General features: G+C 49.5%; 1 protein-coding gene across 4 annotated transcripts in view; it reads right to left on the reverse strand.

Annotated features, from left to right (window-relative positions):
- ZNF333 (zinc finger protein 333) overlaps positions 1 to 20,664 on the reverse strand; it is a 31,416-nt gene extending 10,752 nt beyond the window's left edge. For 2 of the 4 annotated variants that reach the window (XM_023229859.1, XM_023229856.1), the window contains exons 1-7: positions 20,387 to 20,496; positions 16,023 to 16,066; positions 14,270 to 14,393; positions 13,742 to 13,837; positions 9,871 to 9,953; positions 4,271 to 4,387; positions 2,662 to 2,749 (exon numbers count right to left, since the gene is read on the reverse strand). In XM_023229859.1, the coding sequence (XP_023085627.1) occupies positions 2,662 to 2,749; positions 4,271 to 4,387; positions 9,871 to 9,953; positions 13,742 to 13,837; positions 14,270 to 14,393; positions 16,023 to 16,025 (511 nt within the window). In that variant the 5' untranslated portion in view covers positions 16,026 to 16,066; positions 20,387 to 20,496. Of the gene's footprint in view, positions 1 to 2,661; positions 2,750 to 4,270; positions 4,388 to 7,271; positions 7,576 to 9,870; positions 9,954 to 13,741; positions 13,838 to 14,269; positions 14,394 to 16,022; positions 16,067 to 20,386; positions 20,497 to 20,568 lie in introns of those variants that run through there. The other 2 variants (XM_023229857.2, XM_026457014.2) reach the window with 2 other exon arrangements.
- Positions 20,665 to 21,186: the final 522 nt, after the last annotated feature.

The following is a 21,186-nucleotide window of genomic DNA, read 5'->3' on the forward strand; positions in this document are numbered from 1 at the left end:
CATGGTTGGTTTCTGGTGAGGGCTCTCTTCCTGGCTTGCAGACAGCTGCCTTCTGGCTGTGTCCTCACATGGGCGAGAGAGAGCTCTGGTGTCACTTCCTCTTTTTGTAAGGGCATGAGTTCTGTTGGTTCAGGGTTTCACCCTTATGACCTTATTTAACCTTTATCACCTCCTTAGAGGCCCCATCTCCCATGGCACCTTCGGGGGAGACATTAGGGCTTCAACACGAACTTTGGGGAGGGGAAGCACAATTCAGTCTGTAGCATCTAGAGACATTTTAGCTTTTCATGACTAGGGGGTATGTGGATGTTATGAGCTGAAGTGTATTACCCCAAAAATTCATATCTTGAAGTCTTAATCCCTGGTATCTTATCTCACCCCTGGTAACCATATTTGAACATAGAGTCTTTAGAGGTAATTAAATTAAAATGATGTCAGTAGGGCAGGCCCTAGTCCAGTATGACTGGTGTACTTAAAAGATGTATTAGTCCACTTTGCACTGCTATAAAGAACTACCTGAGACTGGGGAATTTATAAAGAAAAGAGGTTTAATTTGGCTCCTGGTTCCACAGGTTGTATAGGAAGCATGGCTGGGCAGGACTCAGGAAACTTACAATCATGGCGGAAGGCAAAGGGGAAGCAGGCACGTGCTACATGGCTGGAGCAGGAGGAAGAGAGTGAAGCGGGAGGTGCTACACACTTTTAAACAACCGGATCTCGTGAGAACTCACTATCAAGAGAAAACAGCAAGGGGAAGTCCACCCCCATGATCCAGTCACCTCCCACCAAGCCCTTCCTCCAACATTGGAGATTACAATTTGATGTGAGATTTAGGTGGAGACACAAATCCAAACCCCATCACAAGAAGATGACATTTGGACACAGGCATGTACAGAGGGAAGATGATGTGAAGACACAGAGACAAGATGGCCATCTACACACCAAGGAGAGGCTTCCAAAGGAACCAGCCCTGCCAACACCTTGATCTCAAGCTTCTGGCCTCCAGAGCGGTGAGACAACATATTTCTGCTGTTTAATCCACCCAGCTGGTGGAACTTTGATACGGCAGCCCTGGCAAACTCATAGAGGAAAAGCGCTCCTAGCATCTAGTGAGTTGAGGCCAGGGATGCTGCTCAACATCCTACAATGCACAGGACGGCCCACAACTGAGAGTGAACAGGCCCCAGTATCAGCAGTGTTGCAGTTGAGAAACCCTGGCCTAAGCTTAAATATCCATCCTTTCCCAGAACTCTCCCCTGTGCCCTGAGATGGAGTCCTTGTACCACACGCTTCCACTGGACTCTGTTATTCATTTCAAACTCTGACCACCCAGCGGACTGTGAGCTTCACGGAAGAGGGGTCAGTGTTTTCTTTGTGACTGTTTCCTGGTCCCCATTCACCACCAGACGACAATGGTAGTGTTTCCCGCTTCAAGAAGTAATAGGCCGGGCATGGTGGCTCACACCTCTGGTCCCAGCACTTTGGGAGGCCGAGGTAGGCAGATCACTTGAGGTCAAGAGTTTGAGACCAGCCTGGCCAACATGGCAAAACCCTGTCTCTACTAAAAATACAAAAATTAGCCAGGCATGGTAGCACACACCTGTAATCCCAGCTACTCGGGAGGCTGAGGCAGGAGAATCGCTTGAACCTGGGAGGCGGAGGTTGCAGTGAGCCGAGATCACGCCACTGTACTCCAGCCTGGGTGACAGAGCGAGATGCTGTCTCAATTGAAAAAAAAAAAAAGAAGAAGTAACAAAATAGAGCCTAGCCCAGAAGGCTTACCAAAAATACACTGAAGAGCAACACATGACCTAGATCTAAGAATTGTTCCCTGTCAAGAAGATAACAGAGATTCCAGACACAAGAGTGGATGGCACTTTTAAGAAACAAAGTTTATTATTCTTACTAGAAGGCAAACTGGAAGAAAACAAACACCTTACCATTAAAGCTAAAATGTTATTTGTCTTCTAGAATTAATTTCTTCCCCACTTCTCAGGAGAAGTGGCTTTGAACCTCTTTTTTTAGAGACAGGGACTCATTCTGTCACCCAGGCTGCAAAGTACAGTAAAGCAATTGTAGTTCACATCAGCCTTGACCTCCTGGGCTCAAGCGATCCTCCTGCCTCAGTCTCTCAAGTAGCTGAGACTGAGGAGGTACCACCCATGGCTAATTTTTTTTTTTTTTTTAGAAATAGGGGTCTTACTATGTTACCCAGTCTGGTCTCGAACTTCTGGCCTCAAGCAATCCTCCTGCCTACGCCTTGCAAAGCACTGGGATTAAAGGCATGAGCCACTGCAACCAGCCTGCACCTCATTTTTAAAAACCCAGTTAAAACACAGGCCATTTCTAGTAAATTCAATCATAATTTTCAAAAATCAACATTATCGTGTAGTCAAGAATTTCATGTTGCCCAAAGAGAGGTCTGGCCTTTTCCTGCGGTTGCGTGAACCCTCTCTTTCTTAACAGAAAAATCTGTCCCTGGAGGTGCCCTCCCGCTTAAACACACAAATAACGAGAGAAGCTTTCTGCATCCTCTCCCCACGGTGCCACGGCAGTGCCTGCAGTCAGAGGAAATGTAGGCAGGATGGGATACAAGTTCCGGAACAGAACACAAGGCTAGCAGGGCCCTCTGGCCACATGTTCCATGCAGTACTCACTCACCAGAATCCCCGGCCACCCACGGGTCGGGGTGGCCCAGCGTAGGCACTGGTATCAACACCCTCTGAATCTGCACAGCGGCCTTTAGTCCCTGCACAGAGTGACAGGGGTCACAGATTAGAATCAAGAGGCTGAGGGGGTCCACTCACACCCGCTCACCCCAGATGAATGTGCATGTTTGATTCTGCTTTGGGGAACATATTAATAAAAGAAGAGATAGAACCATTTACCTTGTCGGGATTTACCCAATCCTTAAATACAAAGCTAATCACTGTGATCCCAAATGGCCTGGAGAGAGGGTGCCCAGGCAGGGGCTGGGGAAGGTGGCACCCTCCAGGGAGGCTCCAGAAGTCAGGGAAAAGCTGGGAAAAAAGTGGGGTGTAGATGGCCAGGAGGTTGAGGGGTAGAGGGAAGATGGAGCTTGGAGGTGGACCTGCGTGACTGAGGAGCAGGCAGCCAGTGAGGTTTTCTGGGAGGAAGGCCTCTCCCTGGAGTAGGATGTGAGGTCTTCTCTGCTGGCAGCTGCTTGCTCAGGAAACACGTCTGACCTGACGTGCACTTCTAAGGGATCGCTCTGGCTTCTGTGTCCAGGGTGGGGCCCAGGCGCCTGTCAGGAGCCGACCTAGAGTCCAGGAGAGCTAACAGTGGCTCTGGGCAGGGGGGCAGCAGCGGGGACGGGAGGGGCAGCTGGAGGTGGGTTACATTTTGGAGATAACGCTAGCAGGACTTGGTGGTGGATGGGGGGTGGGGGGTACATGCAGCAGGTCCCTTGGGCGAGGGAACAGGGCAGGGACAAGTGGGAGGAGGCCTTTTCTCCTCGTGCAGGGCTCAGGATGTGCCTTACAGCAGTAGTCACCAACCTTTTTGGCACCAGGGACCAGTTTCATGGAAGACAATTTTTCCACAAACCAGGGTGGGGGTATGGTTTTGGCATGAAACTGTTGCACCTCAATTATCAGGCATTAGTTAGATTCTCATAAGGAGCCTGCAGCCTAGATCCCTCACATGTGCGGTTCACAATAGGATTCACACTTCCCCGAGAATCCAGTGCTGCTGCTGATCCGACAGGAGGCGGAGATCAGGCATGGATGCTCGCCCGCCGCTCACCTCCTGCTCTGCAGCCTGGTTCCTAACAGGCTAGGGGCTAGCACTGGTCCACGGCCTGGGGGTTAGCGACCCTTGCTTACAGCGTCTCTCTCTCCCATTCTCTCTCTGCCTGGGTAAGGACACACAGGGCCCTGAGCCAAGAGGTCCTCGCTTCCCTGAGCCTGCTCAGGTCATAGGACCTGCCAGTTCCCGTCCGTTTCAAGATCATGGAAGCAGTGGGACTGGGGTGGAAGGACAGGAAGAAAAAAGGCTGGACCAGGAAAGGCAGGGCCAGAGTCCAACAACCAGACCCTCCCCCAGGACCCACCCTGGAGCCCGCCATCACCCTGGGGACAAGTATATTCAACACAGAAACAGACTGTACCACCCCAAGCCCACAGCCTGGGCCTCCTACAGGCCCCAGACGCCCTCCTTCCCCTCCCCTACCCCAATTTACAGACACCCCACACCCCAGGCCTTCCTGACTGCGCCTGGTGCCATCGTAGTGAACCTCTCCCAGGCTTACCGTGCATCCCGGAGACCAAGGCGGCTCCTGGAGAGCTGGCCGGTCCTCTTGAGTCAATGGTGTCTCCTTCGCTTCTATGGAGGGCACCAGCTGCATCCTCAGGAACAGCCCCGGCCCCTGGGAAAAGACAAGAGGGTGCTGAGCAGGACAGAGGTAGCACTGCAGCTGTTCTCGGCCCAAGAAACCTTTGGTTTGGGGCTTAGGGCTGCCAGATGTCAAGGCAAATGGGGCCAGGTGCGGTGGCTCATGACAATAATCCCAGCACTTTGGGAGGCTGAGGTGGAAGAATTGCTTGAGGCCAGGAGTTCAAGACCAGCCTGGCCAACATGGCGAAGCCCCATTGATATGGTTTGGCTCTGTCCCCACCAAAATTTCTTCTTGAATTCCCACGTGTTGTGAGAGGGACCCAGTGGCAGGTAATTGAATCATGGGGGCAGGTCTTTCCCATGATTGTTCTCGTGATAATAACTAAGTCTCATGAGATCTGATGGTTATTATAAGGGGAGTTTTCCTGTGCAAGGTCTCTTTAGTTCCTGTCATCCATGTAAGATGTGACTTGCTCCTCCTTGCCTTCTGCCATGATTGTGAGGCGAGGCTTCCCCAGCCACGTGGAACTGTAAGTCTAACGAAATCTCTCTCTTTTGTAAATTGCCCAGTCTCATTGGGTATGTCTTTATCAGCAGCATGAAAACAGACTGATACACCCATCTCTACTAAAAATACAAAAATTAGCCAAGTGTGGTGGTGCACGCCTATAGTCCCAGCTGCTCGGGAGGCTGAAGCACGAGAATCACTTGAACCTGGGAGGCAGAAGTTGCAGTGAGCTGAGATTGCATTACTACACTCCAGCCTGGGCGACAGAGCGAGACGGTGTCTTTAAAAAAAAAAAGGCAAGGTACACGGGTCTGGCATCTGGTAGCCTCAGACCTAGTAACTACTCCCAACCTACTGCAGGCACCAGCCGCCACCGAGGGTCTCCAGGATTTAACACACTGCGGATGCAGAGACAGACCTGAGGTTAGGACACAGCCCCTGCAGAGGCTATGAGATGTTTCACTACAGAACATTACGGTGTGGCACAGAGGGGTAGCTGTGTGAAGAGGCAGCAGGAAGGTGGCCACCTGCAAGCCAAGGAGAGAGGCCTCGGGAGAACCCAGCCCTGCTGCCACCTTGATCTTGGGCTTCTGGCCTCCAGAAGGGTAAGAAAATAAATTTCTACTGTTTAAGTCACCCAAAAAACAAAAAAGAAGGAAAGGTCAGGAGATATCAGTTCTGAATAGGAATGCTGTCCTTGTCCACAGGGCATCCACCATTCACAGGGTCAAACTGCCAGCCAACTTTGTCTCCAACTCCCCTATGACCCACAGCCCACACACCATTATCAGTTCTTATCACACCGGCTCCTTATCTCAGTCAATATTTCCCCTGCCCTAAAACAGCCAGGGACAGCACCTACCCGCCAAGGTCCACTATAATTATTCAAACTGACCGATCCTGGGCGGTTTACCCTGCCCAGCCTCACTTTTCCTGTGGAAACCCCAAGAAAGGCTCTGGCCTGGGCTATCCCCTTGCGCCTTTCTGCCTCCAGGCTGACCTTGGTGCTTCCCTGTGTGGACCTGTGTGGCATGGTGTACCCTGTCCGCCCAGGAAATACAAGTAATCAAAATTTTCCAATGACATTGGCCTTTCTGAGTCATAAATTAAAATCGCACAGGTACGTTTTGAGACACATGTTTGCATCAGAATCATTTAGACACAGGTCACTCTACTTAAAGAAACTGTTTTTAGGTGTTCTGCCGATTTGTCGAACAAATATGTACCGGGCTGATATGGTTTGGCTGTGTCCCCATCCCAGTCTCATCTTGAACTGTAGTTCCCATCATCCCCATATGTCGTGGGAGGGACCTGGTAGGAGATAATTGAATCATGGGAGCGGTTACCCCCACGCTGCTGTTCTCATGATAGTAGTGAGTGAGTTCTCACAAGATCTGATGGTTTTATAAGGGGCTTTTCCCCCTTTTGTCTGTACTTCTCCTTCCTGCCCACCATGCGAAGGACGTGTTTGCTTCCCCTGCTACCATATTGTAAGTTTCCTGAGGGCTCCCCAGCCATGCTGAACTGTGAGTCCATTAAACCTGTATCCTTTACAGATGACCCAGTCTTGGATATGTCTTTATTAGCAGGGTGAGAACGGACTGAGACATGGGCACTGCTGGTGCAGGCCTGGGGACCCAGCAGAGGACGAGAGCAGCAACACTGCAGCCTCAAAGAGCTGGGTGTCTGCAGAAGAGGCAGCTGTGGGGTGGCCCTGGGACAGAAGAAGGGCTGTTCCTCAGCCTCCCTTGGGGTTTTTTATTTTTCTTTGAGACAGAATCCTGCTCCGTCACCCAGGCTGGAGAGCAGTGGTGCAAACACATGGCCCACTGCAGCCTTGAATTCCTAGGTTCAAGCAATTTTCTCGCCTCAGCCTCCCAAGTAGCTGAACTACAGGTGCATACCACCACACCTGGCTATGGCTAATTTTTGTATGTTTTGCAGAGACGGGTTCTTGCTATGTTGCCCAGGCTGGTTTCAAACTCCTGAGCTCTAGTGGTCCTCCCACCTTGGCCTCCTGAGTTGCTGGGATTCTGGGGTGAGCCCCCACGCCTGACTTCCTTGGGGCTCTTCTAAGAGCAGCTTCCCACCCTCCTCTTCACTGGTCCCTCCGCTGGACCAGCCGACAAAAGAGAGGGAGGCCCTGGGGACTCACTCTGTCCCTGGCCATCAGCACTTTTTCCCATGTGACAGGGAGGTCTCAGAGCCACCGTGCAGGGTCTCAATGATTGTGACAAGGCACAATGATGCCTGGCATGGCCCAGAAGGGCTACCTGAAGGGTCAGCACCATCACCCCAGTGGCAGGTTGTATGACTGTCAGGCAGCAGAACCTGGCAGCTGAGACTGTGGTCTCTGGGGTTAGGTCTGGGTTCAACTCCTAGCTCCAAACCCACCTCTACTACTCACGGGCTGGATGTCTTCAGTGATGAACTCCTCAGCTTCTCTAAATATGTGTCCATAGGTGGACCTCTTCTGCCCACTCAGAATAGTCTGTGACTGCCTGTTTCCTGGGACTCTGATGTAACAAGAGCCCCATGCCTGCCACTCTCAGCACCCATTACAGAGGGGCTTGCTGGGCTGGGTGTGGAGTTCTGTGGAGGGCGCTGGAGCCCTGTACTGAAAGGAGATAGCCCACAGAAACGAAGAGGGCACCAGGCCCTCGTGGCTCATTCTCTCTCGCTCTCTCCTTTCTTCACATGGGGTCCACCTGCTGAGCAAGAGAGACATGGGGGTGGAGGATGGGACCTGGAGACGCCTTCTGCAACACCTTATCATTCATCCGTTCATTCAACGAGCATTGGGGGCTACGTGACACACAGAATGCCCTGCAGTGCCAGCCCATACAACACAGCGAGACTTCTCTCCAAAACAATTTTTTAAAATTAGCCAGAAATGGTGGTGCACGCCTGTAGTCCCAGCTACTCGGGAGGAGACTGAGGCAGGAAGAGCGCTTGAGCTAAGAAGTTCGAAGCTACAGGGAGCTACGATCATGCCGGTGCACTCCTGCCTAGGCGAGAGAACAAGACCCCATATCTATTTAAAAAGATAAGAAAGGAAAAAGGATGTTCTGTAATGAGGCTGATCACAACCACCACATCGGATGAGGAACCTGCGATCCAGCAGCCCTGATAAGACGTTCTCAGAACTCAAGGTCTCAAAACCCAAGCACCTGTTCCCAAGGAGCTACTGGAGGGTGTTCTCCACCAAAACAAGAGTGTAAACCAAGAATGAGTAAGGCCTGGGGAGTGAGGAGGGCTGTCAGCTGCCCAGGGGTCTGTTGCAGCCAGGCAGGTTGTGAGTTTTGGCTGATCTGCAGCCCACCCCAGGCTGCACAGGTTGAGGCTTCTCGGTGTTCCAGAAGCTTCCCTGGCAAAGAAGTGGAGTGTGGGTCTCTAAAACGTAGGCCACTGCACCCTATCCACTGGGCGGGGCATCTCTGATGCTGACACCCATCCATGACATAGGGAAGGGGCACTGAGGGATCCCGGGGTTCTCACTGACCCTGGGACTAACAGGCCCCACCTGGGGAGTGAAGCTGAGCTCTGTGCCTCCTTCTAGCCAAACCCTAACCCTAACTTTCACCAACACTCAGGAATGGGAACCCAAACTTTGGAAGGTCCTATCGTTTGAGGGGGAGGGAATTCAGGGCCAAAGAGGGGATGGTGGGGACTCAGTGTATATTTTCTCCTGTACTGTTAATGTACAAGCTCGTATGGAAGGCTTTTTCCACACTGAAAAGGGCTTCCTTCCAGTGTGGAATCTAGACGGGTCTCCTAAGAAGAGCAGGATGTCCAACAACCTTCCCACATTCCTTCTAATCAAAGCGGCCTCTGTCTGGCCGGTTCTCTCATCCAAATCCAGGTTACAGCTCCTCCAGAGACATTCCCTGCCTCCTTTCAACTCCTCAGGAGCCTCTTCTCCAGGTGGAACTTGCTCCTGACAAGGGGTGAGTAATGGCTGGGCCCACTGGCTCACACCTGTAGTCCCAGCTACTTGGGTGGCTGAGGTGGGAGGATCACATGAGGCCAGGAGTTCAAGATCATCCTGGGCAACACAGCAAGACCCCATCTCTAAGAAAAAAAAAAAGAAAGAAAAAGAAAAAAAATAGCTGGACATGGTGACTCAGGCCTGTGGTCCCGGGTACTCGGGAGGCTGAGGTAGAAGGATCACTTCAGCCCAGAATTTGAGGCTGCAGTGAGCCATGAACATGCCACTGCATTCCAGCCTGTGTGGCAGAGCGAGACCCTGTCTTTTAAAAAACAGAAAAAGAGGTGAGTGATGGTGGGAAGCTCGCCAATATCTGTGTCAGTGCCCAGGGGTCCTCCCCACCAGGAGCATATTCTTAACATTTTCAAGCCATGCCTTGTTTAGACAGCTGGGGTTCGTCAAGTTGAGTGTGTTGCCAGCTCTACCACAGGGCTCCCTCTTACTCACAATGGGGCTTCTCTACCAGGAGGGGTTTTTCTGACAGTTGCTAAGGAGGAAGTCATATTTTACACACTCAATGTCTGACTCACATTTATTAAAATGTTTCCTTCAGGAAACCTTCTAGAAAAAAAGAATCTTGAGGCAGGCAGATCGCTTCAGGCCAGGAGTTTGAGACCAGCCTGGCCAATACAGTGAAACACTGTCTCTACCAAAAAATACCAAAATTAGCCAGGCGTAGTGGTGCACGCCTGCAGTTCCAACTACTCGGGAGGCAGAAGCAGAAGAATCACTTGATCCCGGGAGGTGGAGGCTGAAATGAGCCAACATCATGCCACTGTACTCCAGCCTGGGTGACAGAGTGAGACTCTGTCTCAAAAAAAAAAAAAAAAAAAAAAAAAATCTTGAGCAACAGTCAGAGTTTTCCCAAATTCAGAAGTCACAGGAACTCAGACACTGTTTCCCTTCCAAGAGATACCCATGCTGCTAACATCTCCCTGGCTCTGGTCCTGTATTTCCACCTCACGTGTTCCTCAACTTCTCCCATGCTGGGAGCCAGGGAAAACCACGTGCATCTTACCATTTGCATGTCCCTGGAGGATGCTTCTTCCAAAAGAGCCTGCATAGAAGGCAACTCTTTTGGTTTAAGTTGAGATTCCCAGGCTGAAATGAACAGGGGAAAAAAATGAACTCCTTTCAGAAAGAAATAGTGACATTAAATTGAAAATATATATTCACATACATATACACACTATACACACATAGCCCTTTTCTTTTAATATTGAATATAAGTATTCAAATTTTAATACCGAATACATATATTCAAGTTGAGATTTCCAGTCTGAAATGAATTGGGAAAAAACGAACTCCTTTCAAAAAGAAATAGTGGCATAAAATTGAAAATATATATGTAAATATATATATATATATTTGTGTGTGTGTGTGTGTGTACACACATACACTTTTGTTTTGTTTTGAGACAAAGTCTTGCTCTTTCACCCAGGTTGGAGTGCAGTGGCACGATCTTGGCTCACTGCAACCTCCACCTCCCAAGTTCAAGCAATTCTCTGCCTCAGCCTCCCAAGTAGCTGGGATTACAGGCACCCACCACCACATCTGGCTAATTTGTTTTTGTATTTTCAGTAGAGATGGGATTTCACCATCTTGGCCAGGCTGGTCTTCAACTCCTGACCTTGTGATTCACCCGCCTCAGCCTCCCAAAGTGCTGGGATTACAGGCAAGAGTCAAATGTTTTCTTTACTTTTTATTTTATTTTTGAGACAGGGTCTCACTCTGTCACCCAGGCTGGAGTGTAGTGGTGCGATCTTGGCTCACTGCAACCTCCACCTCCCACCTCCCAAGCAGCTGGGATTACAGGCATGCACCACCTAATTTTTTTTTTTTAATGCCCAGCTAATTTTTTTTTTTTTTGAGATGGAGTCTCACTCTGTAGCCCAGGCTGGAGTACAGTGGCGTGATCCTGGCTCACTGCAACCTCCGCCTCCCAGGTTCAAGCAATTCTAATGTCTCAACCTCCTGAGTAGCTGGGATTACCACCACGCCAGGATAATTTTTGTATTTTTAGTAGAGACAGGGTTTCACCATGTTGGGCCAGGCTGGTCTCGAACTCCAGACCTGAAGTGATCGGCCCAAAGTGCTGGGACTGCAGGCATGAGGCACCACACCCAGCCCAGCTTTTAATATCGACCCTAGACTTGGGAAGAGCCTGAAAGGGAAGACAGCATCTGTGTGTGGGGCTATGTGTGGACTCTGGCAGTCATAGGAATGAGGGGGAAATGAGAGGCAATTTCCTAGCTAAGAATTCTATGAGGACTGAGACTATTTCCAGAAAGCAGATGTTATTAGAAAAAAGAGCAAGAAAGAACTAGACAAAGAACATACATAGAAAGGTTAAATTTTTCTTTTTTTTTTGAGACGGAGTCTCGCTCTGTCGCCCAGGCTGGAGTGCAGTGGCGGGATCTCAGCTCACTGCAAGCTCCGCCTCCCGGGTTTATGCCATTCTCCTGCCTCAGCCTCCCGAGTAGCTGGGACTACAGGCGCCCGCTACCTCGCCCGGCTAGTGTTTTGTATTTTTTTTAGTAGAGACGGGGTTTCACCGTGTTAGCCAGAATGGTCTCGATCTCCTGACCTTGTGATCCGCCCGTCTCGGCCTCCCAAAGTGCTGGGATTACAGGCTTGAGCCACCGCGCCCGGCCAGAAAGGTTAAATTTAAAAAGGAAGTAGATGACAAGTATGGGTGAGAATGTGGAGAAAGTCAGAACTCTCATCACCACTGGTGGGAATGTAAAATGGTGCACCTGTTTTGCAAAGTGGTATGACAGTTGCTCAAGAAGTTAAGCATAGCATTACCATATGAGCCAGCAATTCCACTCCTCAGTGTATACCTAAGAGAATTAAATACATGTCTACATAAATCTTGTATACAAGGCCAGGCGCAGTGGCGCACGCCTGTAATCCCACTACTCTGGGAGGCTGAGGTGGGAGGATCACCCCAGCCCAGGAGTTCAAGACCAGCCTGGGCAACATAGGAAGAATGGTCTCTAGAAAAAAAATTAAAACTAGCCAGGCATGAGGACATGCACCTGTGGTCCCAGCTACTCAAGAGGCTGAGGTGGGAGAATCACTTGAGCCCAAAAGGCTGAGACGACAGTGACCCATGATCGTACCACTGCACTCCAGCGTGGGCAACAGAACAAGACACTATCAAAAAATAAATAAAAAAGAAAAGGAAAGAAAAAGGAAATATTGTACACAAATGTTCACAGCAAAATTATTCACAATAGCTAAAAAGTAGAAACAATCCAACTGTCTATCAACTGATAATCAAAATGTAGCTTATCCATACAATGTATATTATTCAGCCTTAAAAAGGAATTAAGTTCTGATTCATGCTACAATATGGATGGATCTGGGAAACATGAGGCTAAGTGAAAGAAGACAGATACTGCTGTAGTTTAAGTGTGTCCTCCACAGCTCACGGGTTGGAAGCAATTCCCATACAACAGTATTGAGAGCTGCAACCTTTAAAAGGTGATTAGGTGGCTGGGCACAATGGCTCACACCTGTAATCCCAGCACTTTGTGAGGCCGAGGTAGACCACAAGATCAGGAGTTCGAGACCAGCCTGGCCAACATGGTGAAACCCCATCTCTACTAAAAACAGAAAATCAGCCGGGTGTGGTGGTGGGCGCCCATAATCCCAGCTACTCAAGAGGCTGAGGCAGGAGAATCGTTTGAACCCGAAAGGCAGAGGTTGCAGTGAGCTGAGATCGCGCCACTGCGCTCACTCCAGCCTGGGTGACAAGGCGAGACTCTGTCTCAAAAAAAAAAAAAAAGGGGGTGATTAGGTCATGAGGAATCTGCCCTCATGGATGGATTAATGTGGTTACTTCAGAAGGGGGTTAGTTATCTCTAGAGTGGCCTTGTTGTAAAAACAAATCTGGGCCTCTCTTGTTCTCTTGCAACATGATGTCTTCCACCATGTTATGATGCTGCAAGAAGGCCCTTACCAGATGCAGCCCCTCAACCTTAGACTTCCCAGTCTCCAGAACTAGAAGTCAAATAAACTTCTATTGTTTATAAACTACCCAGTCTATAACTTACCTGCAACACAAAATTATTATACTAAGCCAGATACCAAAGGCTACTTATGATACGATTTCCATTATACAAATATCTATACAGGACAATCCATAGACACAGAAAGCAGATTAGTGGCTGCCAGGGTCTGAGGGAGGGGTAATGGGGAGTAACTGCCCATGGGGACAGAGTTTCTACTTGGGGTGATGAAAATGTTCTGGAATTAGGTAGTGGTGATGGTTACACAAGGTCATGAACCACTGAACTGCACACTTTAAAGGGGTGAATTTCATGGTGTGTGACTTATAGCTCTAATTTTTGTTTTGTTTTGTTTTTTGGAGACAGAGTCTCGCTCTATCCCCCAGGCTGGAGTGCAATGATGCAGTCTTGGCTCACTGCAACTTCCACCTCCCAGGTTCAAGAAATTCTCAGGCCTCAGCCTCCTGAGTAGCTGGGATTACAGGTGCACACCATCACATCTGGCTAATTTTTGGTAGAGATGGGGTTTTGCCATGTTGGCCAGGCTGGTCTCGAACTCCTGACCTCGGGTGATCCACCAGCCTCGGCCTCCCAAAGTGCTGGGATTACAGGCATGAGCCACCACACCTGGCCCTCTAATTTTTTAAGAGAAATTAGAACAAATCTTTTTCTGAAACCAAAGGAAAGTAGGAGAGGAGGGCTAGAAAGTGAAAACAGAAGAGAAGCTAAAGGAACTTGAGAAACCTCACTCCGAATAGCCTTCGCTGTCCCCTCAGAACAAAGGGCGTTTGAAAATGCTCTTAGCCTGACACTTCCCAGGGCACACCACCCAGCCAGGCGGGTCAGGGAACCCACAGCCTGCCTGGTACTCACCTACACCCGTGGCATGGAGAATCCCTCGTTCTGTTGCCCTTGGCTCTGCTCTTGGCCTCAGCTGGGAGACGCGACTGGGTTTGCATGGTGGAGTTCCTGCACATGAAGAAAGACACAGGCACTGAGGCAGAGAGGGCTTGCAGGGGAAAACAAACTCTGGTTTTTCAACTCAGACTCTCCTTCAGCTTCAACATGGGCTTCAGATTCTTTGGGCTGAGCAAGTGTGATGGGTAGCAAAGGGATCTTGTCTAATAGCTAATGAACTCAGGTCCCAACCCACAAACACCCTCCCCTCTGCCCCAAGGGGCTGAGGCTCTCTCACCTCGGAAGCCTGGGACCAAATTCAAGGAGACCAAAACAGGGCCTTACTAAAGAGGGAAAGAAGGCAATGCAACAGATGAAGCTTTGTCATCCTGTGGACGATAAGTGCCACAAAGCCTAAGCCACGTCTGTCTTGTTCACATGGCAGGCGCTTAAGAAGCATTTAGTGCCTGCATACAGGAAGGAGCCAGGTGACGCCAGCCTTACCCCTGGAAGTCAGGGTCCTGCACTGGTCCAGCATCCCATATCTGCACAGGCTCCTCCGCGCACTATCCAGCAATGCCCACTCCTGGATGAACTCCACGGCCACATCCTCCAAGGTGACTGATTCCTAAAACAGCACACACGTTCTGGCTCGCCAAAGACCACCCCCACCACTGAGCACAATGGCTGGTTATCACTGGAGAAGAGAAAATGTTCAGACACAGCAGGCATGGAAAATCCAGCCCAACGCCTATTTTTGTAAATTATGTTTTCTTGGCACACAGACACGTGCATTTATTCACAATGCATCAATGGCCGTTTTGAGGCCACAACGGCGGAACTGAGTAGTTGTGACAGAGATCACATGGGCCACCAAGCTGAAATGTTCACTTTCTTTCAACATTTGGACAAATCCTAGAGTGTAAGTTTTGGCTCTCCGGGTAACTCCACTGACTTGTGATGCCAGAGCCTGTCCTTCCCAGCTTAGAGAGTTTTTCCTAAACTCCTTAGCACAAATTGGCACAGCATCACAAATTTGGGCTTGACCACTTAATTTCTGTGAAGTCCCTGGGATTCCCCAAGACTTACGTCCTTAATAATCTTTTATACTTGTGAAAGTAGGACTTCCATTGTATCTGAGAGTCTTTTTTTTTTTTTTTTTTTTTGAGACAGAGTCTTGCTAGAGTGCAGTGGCACAATCTCGGTTCACTGCAACCTTCACCTCCCGGGTTCAGGTGATTCTCCTGCCTCAGCCTCCCAAGTAGCTGGGATTACAGGCGCACGCCACACACCCAGCTGATTTTTTGTATTTTCAGTAGACAGAGCTTCACTGTGTTGGCCAGGCTGGTCTTGAACTCCCAGCCTCAAGTGATCTGCCCGCCTCGGCCTCCCAAAGTGCTGGGATTACAGGCATGAGCCACTATGCCCGGCCTCATCTGAGAATCTGTATGGCCTTTTTTTTTTATTTTTTATTTTTTGAGACGGAGGCTGGAGTGCAGTGGCCAGATCTCAGCTCACTGCAAGCTCCGCCTCCCAGGTTCACGCCATTCTCCTGGCTCAGCCTCCCGAGTATGTATGGCCTTTTAATTGCAGAATTCTTCAGAGCAGCGCTGTCCAACCGACATCACTCTCTGTTGATGGGAATGTTCCATGCCTGCACTTTCCAGAAAGGGGCTACCAGCTACAGGTGGCTGTTGAGCACTTGGGCAATGTGACTGGGGCGACTGAGAAACTGAGCACTTAAAACTTTTTACTTTTTTTTTTTAAGAGACAGGGTTTTACTCTGTAGCTTAGGCTGGAGTACAAGCTCACAATCCTAGCTCAACGCAGCCTCAATCTCCTGGGCTCAAGCTATCGTCCTACCTCAGCCTCCCAAGTAGCTACGATTCCAGACACACACAACCATGCCCGGCTAAATGTACTGAATCTTAATTAACTTAAGCTGAATTTCTATTTCTATGGCCACATGTGTTTTCAATAGGTCTAACCAGGGATGGCAAGGCTGGCCCTGGAGGAACTCCGCTCAGAGCCCCAGGGTCTGCTGTGGGACTCTTCTTCCATGCCAGTTTCCCTCTAGACATCAGGCACAGAAGGACGTCCCCAGGTCCCCTAGGGCAGGGATGAGGATGCTCCTCACTCGCCCTCCCCTTTCTTCCTCAGTTGGGGAGGGAAGTGGGGAGAGAGAAGACAGGGCCCAGAGGACGTAGTTATCCTACGTATCCACCCCTTCAACCACAGGAGCCCCCAGCTTCCTCACCATGACACTGGAGCCAGGGTTTGAGGTCTCAGTTGGTGTCCTCCCTGCAATAAAAGAGACACTGAGGTAAAAGAAGGGGTGAGGACGGAAGCAGAGCATTTTGGGGGGTCTCCAGCAGAGTGGCCACAATAAAAACCCTTACAACAGGACATTTACCTCCATAAGTAACATGTTTGGCCCCAAGCCCCCTTTCAAACAATAGCCCCTAGTGACTTCTACTGACTCTTCCCACGTCATCAAAGGATCATTTTAACTCCTAGCTGCCCTCAAAATACCTCTAAGAACATCTACTTTCCCTCCACTGCCTATATGAAGGTGTGATTTGATATTTATTTCTTAAATGATTATTGCCTGTCTCTCTCCAACTATGACGTAAACTTTTTTTTTTTTTTTTTTTTTGAGTCTCACTCTGTTGCTCAGGCTGTAGTGCAGGGGCGTGATCTCGGCTCACTGCAACCTCCATCTCCCAGGTTCAAGTGATTCTCCTGACTCAGGCTCCCAAGTAGCTGGGATTACAGGCATGCACCACCACCCCCGGCTAAGTTTTGTACTTTTAGTAGAGATGGGGTTTCACCCTTTTGGCCAGGCTGGTCTTGAACTCCTGACCTCAGGTGATCCACCTGCCTAGGCCTGCCGAAGTGCTGGGACTACAGACGTGAGCCATCGCAACCACCCTGATGTAAACTTTTTAAGTATAGACCTGTATCCACTTTTTTCACAACTCCACATCCAGTCACTAGCACAGTGCTTAATGAATACTAAGTGCTTTACATATTAGGGGTTGGTAAACTTTTTCTGCAAAGGGCTAAGTAATTAATGTCTTAGGATTTGTGAGCCATATGGTCTCTGATGAAACCACTTAATTATATGGTCACAGGGCAAAAATGGCCACATGAACAAATGTGTTCCAATAAAACTTTATTTATATAAGCCAGCATCAGACCAGATTTGGCCCACTGGCCACAGTTTGCAGACCCCGCTTATGTGCTAAAGAGAATGCATCCATCATCGAATTCTCTCAATTCTACCTCCTGCAGGCATCTCAAACATTCCAACTTTTCCAATTCCACAATCATCAAGCCCCAGCTACCATCATCCAAGCCCTGAACTTCTCCAACCTCCCATACAGACTCTGTATTCATCTTTGTCCATCCTAAACTCCGTGCTCAATCCAGGAGCTAGTGTTTTGTTTACATCACAAACATAATAATGTCACTCCCCTACTCAAAACTTCAGTGGCTTCCCCATGGCCTTAGAATGAGGTCCAGGTGGCCAGGCGCAGTGGCTCACACCTGTAATCCCAACACTTTGGGAGGCCGAAGTGGGCGGATCACTTGAGGTCAGCAGTTCAAACCAGCCTGACCAATATGGTGAAATCTCGTCTCTACTAAAAATACAAAAATTAGCCAGGCATGGTGGCACACACCTGTAACCCCAGCTACTCAGGAGGCTGAGGCAGGAGAATTGCTTGAACCCAGGAGGCGGAAGTTACAGTGAACTGAGATCACGCCACCGCACTGCAGCCTGGGCAACAGAGCGAGATTCCATGTCAAAAAAAAAATTTTAAAAGAAAAAGAAAAAAGAGCAAGGTCCAGGTCAAGCACAGTGGTTCACACCTGTAATCCCAGCACTCTGGAAGGCTGAGGCAGGCAGATCACTTGAGGTCAGGAGTTCAAGACCAGCCTGGCCAACATGGTGAAACCCCATCTCTACTAAAAATACAAAAATTAGCTGGGCAGGGTGGCACATGCCTGTAATCCCAGCTACTCAGGAAGCTGAGGCAAGAAAACCACTGGAACCCGGGAGGTGGAGGCTGCAGTGAGCCCAGATTCCACACTGCACTCCAGCCTGGGTAATAGAGCAAGACTCTGCCTGGAAAAAAAAGAAAAAAGAAAGTAAAAAAAGAAGATCCAATGCTCACTATGATCTTCAGGGACCTGCCTCCCTCTCTCACCTGGTTCGTCCTTTATTTTCTCCACTTTAGCTTTCTCTACCTGTTCTCAGCTCCTGGAACACAGAAGGCTTTGTACAGCCTGAAGGATTGTACATCTGGAACGTTCTCTCAAGTTTCCTCCACTACCCCACTCCATAGCTAGACTCCTTGTTTAGCTACGAACAACTCATCCTGAAGGTTCAAACATTTGTTCCTTTTCAGATGTGTTTCCTGATCCCCTCCTGAAATTCTCCTGTTCCACATTCTCATATTGCCTTTGGCACTATTTACCAATATTATTAGCTATGATAAAGCCTCCATAGGGGCAAGCACTCTAACTATTTCAGTCGCACTGTTGCCCCACGTACAGTGTCCAATTCACTGAGGGCACCCCAGTGAAAATATGCCAAATAATCAACACTCCTCAAGAATGACTCAGTATAGCTAGTCTAAGAAGGAAAATGCCCACGCACACACAAAAGACAGTATGAGACCAGGTGTGGTGGCTCACACCTGTAATCTCAGCACTTTGGGAGGCCAAGGCGGGTGGATCACCTGAGGTCAGGAGTTCAAGACCAGCCTGGCCAACATAGTAAAACTCCGGCTCTACTAAAAATACAAAAATTAGCTGAGTATGGTGGTGGGCACCTGTAATCCCAGCTACTCGGGAGGCTGACGCAGGAGAATTGCTTGATCCCAGGAGGAGGAGGCTGCAGTGAGCACTGGAGTGCCACTGCACTCCAGCCTGGCTGACGGAGTGAGACTCTGTCTCAAAAAAGACTCTGTCTCAAAATAAAAAAAAAGACAACATGATACCACAAAAACCAAATATAATAACAACTTAAAATGCCTGTCTTTCATAAGACATCATCACACAAGTTTCAGTTATCTTTAAGAAGCAATATTAATTCTTTTTGGCAGGGCACGGTGGCTCACGCCTGTAATCCCAGCACTTTGGGAGGCTGAGGCGGGCAGATCACAAGGTCAGGAGATCGAGACCATCCCGGCTCACACAGTGAAACCCCATCTCTACTAAAAATACGAAAAAAATTAGCCGGGCGTCAGGAGGCTGAGGCAGGAGAATGGCGTGAACCCGGGAGGCGGAGCTTGCAGTGAGCAGATATTGCGCCACTGCATTCCAGCCTGGGTGACACAGCGAGACTCCATCTCAAAAAATAAAAATAAAAATAAATTTTAAAAAAATGTATATTAATTCTTTTTAAAAAGGCAAGGCAAGCGCATATATTCTTTTTGGAAACAAACACTTCACTCATAAAACTGAAGCCTGATGCATGATTTTCCTCCGAAGTTAATTTTTTCCTCATTTCTCAGTGGACATGAGCTTTAACCCCATTATTAAAAAAGACATCCCAATTCAAAATGGCCACCTCAATTTGAATTTCCACTACTTGCAAAGTTTATATCGTCTTTTCCCTGAAGTCCCATTAGTTTTGAAGCTCCGTGATTCACATGCTTAGGGTAAGGACTGGAGCCAACTTGAAAAGATTTGAATAACAGTCTTACTTTTCCTTGATAATAATATTTGTGAAATAACTGAGAAACAACTTTTCTTAAGATACCCTCACCTCACAGTGAAAAACTTGATGCCCAGAGCAGAAGTAAAAGTCGTCTCAAACACAGAAAATAAAGAAAAAAAAAGTTAAAACTCCTCCTTTTGTTGTTGTTTTTGTTTTTGAGATGGAGTCTTGCTCTGTCACTCAGGCTGGAGTGCAGTGGCACGATCTCGGCTCACTGCAACCTCTGCCTCTGGGGTTCAAGCGATTCTCCTGCCTCAGCCTCCCAAGTAGTTGGATTGCAGGCGCCTACCACTACGCTCGGCTAATTTTTGTATTTTTAGTAAAGACAGGGTTTCACCATGTTGGCCAGGCTGGTCTCGCACTCCTGACCTCAGGTGATCTGCCCGCCTCGGCCTCCCATAGTGCTGGGATTACAGGAGTGAGCCACCAAGCCTGGCCAAAAGCTTTCTTATGAGAAAGAAAAAGTTAAAGAAAGGAAGAGATGCAAAGCCAGGCTAACAGATATTAAGCTAAAATACTTCAAATTGTCAGTCACCAAAAGAAATCTCTCGTCATCTAATTCATTCCTTAATGGGAAGATGCATTCAAGTTTTTTAAGTAAATTTGGCCAATCAATTAAACCAGTTTACACATGTAGACCCAGACCTCACTTTCCAGTTGCAAAGCTAGATTATAGTAAGTGTCGTATCAAATAAAACGTGAATTACTAATTTGCAATTATCTTGCATACTATAGACAAGGTAGAGCCCTCTTTATGCACTTCCCCTAAAAATTGGAAAGGACAGGTGAGGGCTGGGGCCGGTGTCACCACATTCCTGAGCCGTGGGACCTGGACTGTTTGGGATTTCCCTTTTGATAGGATGACAGCCCTGTCTGCCCGGACGGGGGGGTACCTGTGAGCGAGAGACCGGGCGGTGGGCGCCCAGATGCGAGGCCCCGGCTGTGCGGGCCTCACGCCGGCCCGGGGATGATAGCAGGGAGGAAGCACCTCAGACAGGCGGAGCTATTCTAGGCCCTCCAGCCCCTCCCCGCGCCGGCCGAGCCCTCCCCGCCCTCCCGACGGGCCAGGCCACACCTGCAGACAGCCGGAGACACTCCCACCGCGCCGCGCCGCGAGGCGCAGCGCAACACAGCTCAGCCGCCTTCTGCCGCCACCGCGCTCACTTCCGCTTCCGGTCTCGGGGCCGCCGGGAACGGAAGTGGCTGTGGCTCCGGCTGTTGTGGCCAGAGTAGCCTTAGGCGGCGGCAGAAAAACTAACATCTTCTTTAGCCTCCAAGGCGAAATTCTAGTATTCTTACCCGGGGGATGAAGTTAGGCTCTGGACTGGGGTCCCACAGAGCATGGAGGGTGGTGCTGGGGGCGGAGCCTATGTCCGAGGGACGGGGATAGGGGTGGGGTTTAGGTCCCAGGGTCAAAAGTGGGGCGGGGCCTGTGCTCGGGGGCGGGGTGGGGTGTGGCTTGCCCTCCGAAGGCGGATTGGGGGGCTTGCACCCTAATGGCGGAGTTGGCTGGGCCTTGGTTTGGAGGGTGGTAGTAGGGGCGGGTCGTGCGCCCAAGGGGCAAAAATGGGCGGGCTTGTGCTTGGGGTGGGAATGGGAGCGGAGCTTGCACTCGGAGGGCGGGATGACGGGACCTGAGCGTGGAGGGTTGAGAGGGGACACCCCACCCTCACCCAGGGTTCTTTAGGGATGC

The sequence above is a fragment of the Piliocolobus tephrosceles genome, chromosome 21 (assembly GCF_002776525.5).
Source record: "Piliocolobus tephrosceles isolate RC106 chromosome 21, ASM277652v3, whole genome shotgun sequence".
Classification (NCBI taxonomy): Eukaryota; Metazoa; Chordata; class Mammalia; order Primates; family Cercopithecidae; genus Piliocolobus; species Piliocolobus tephrosceles.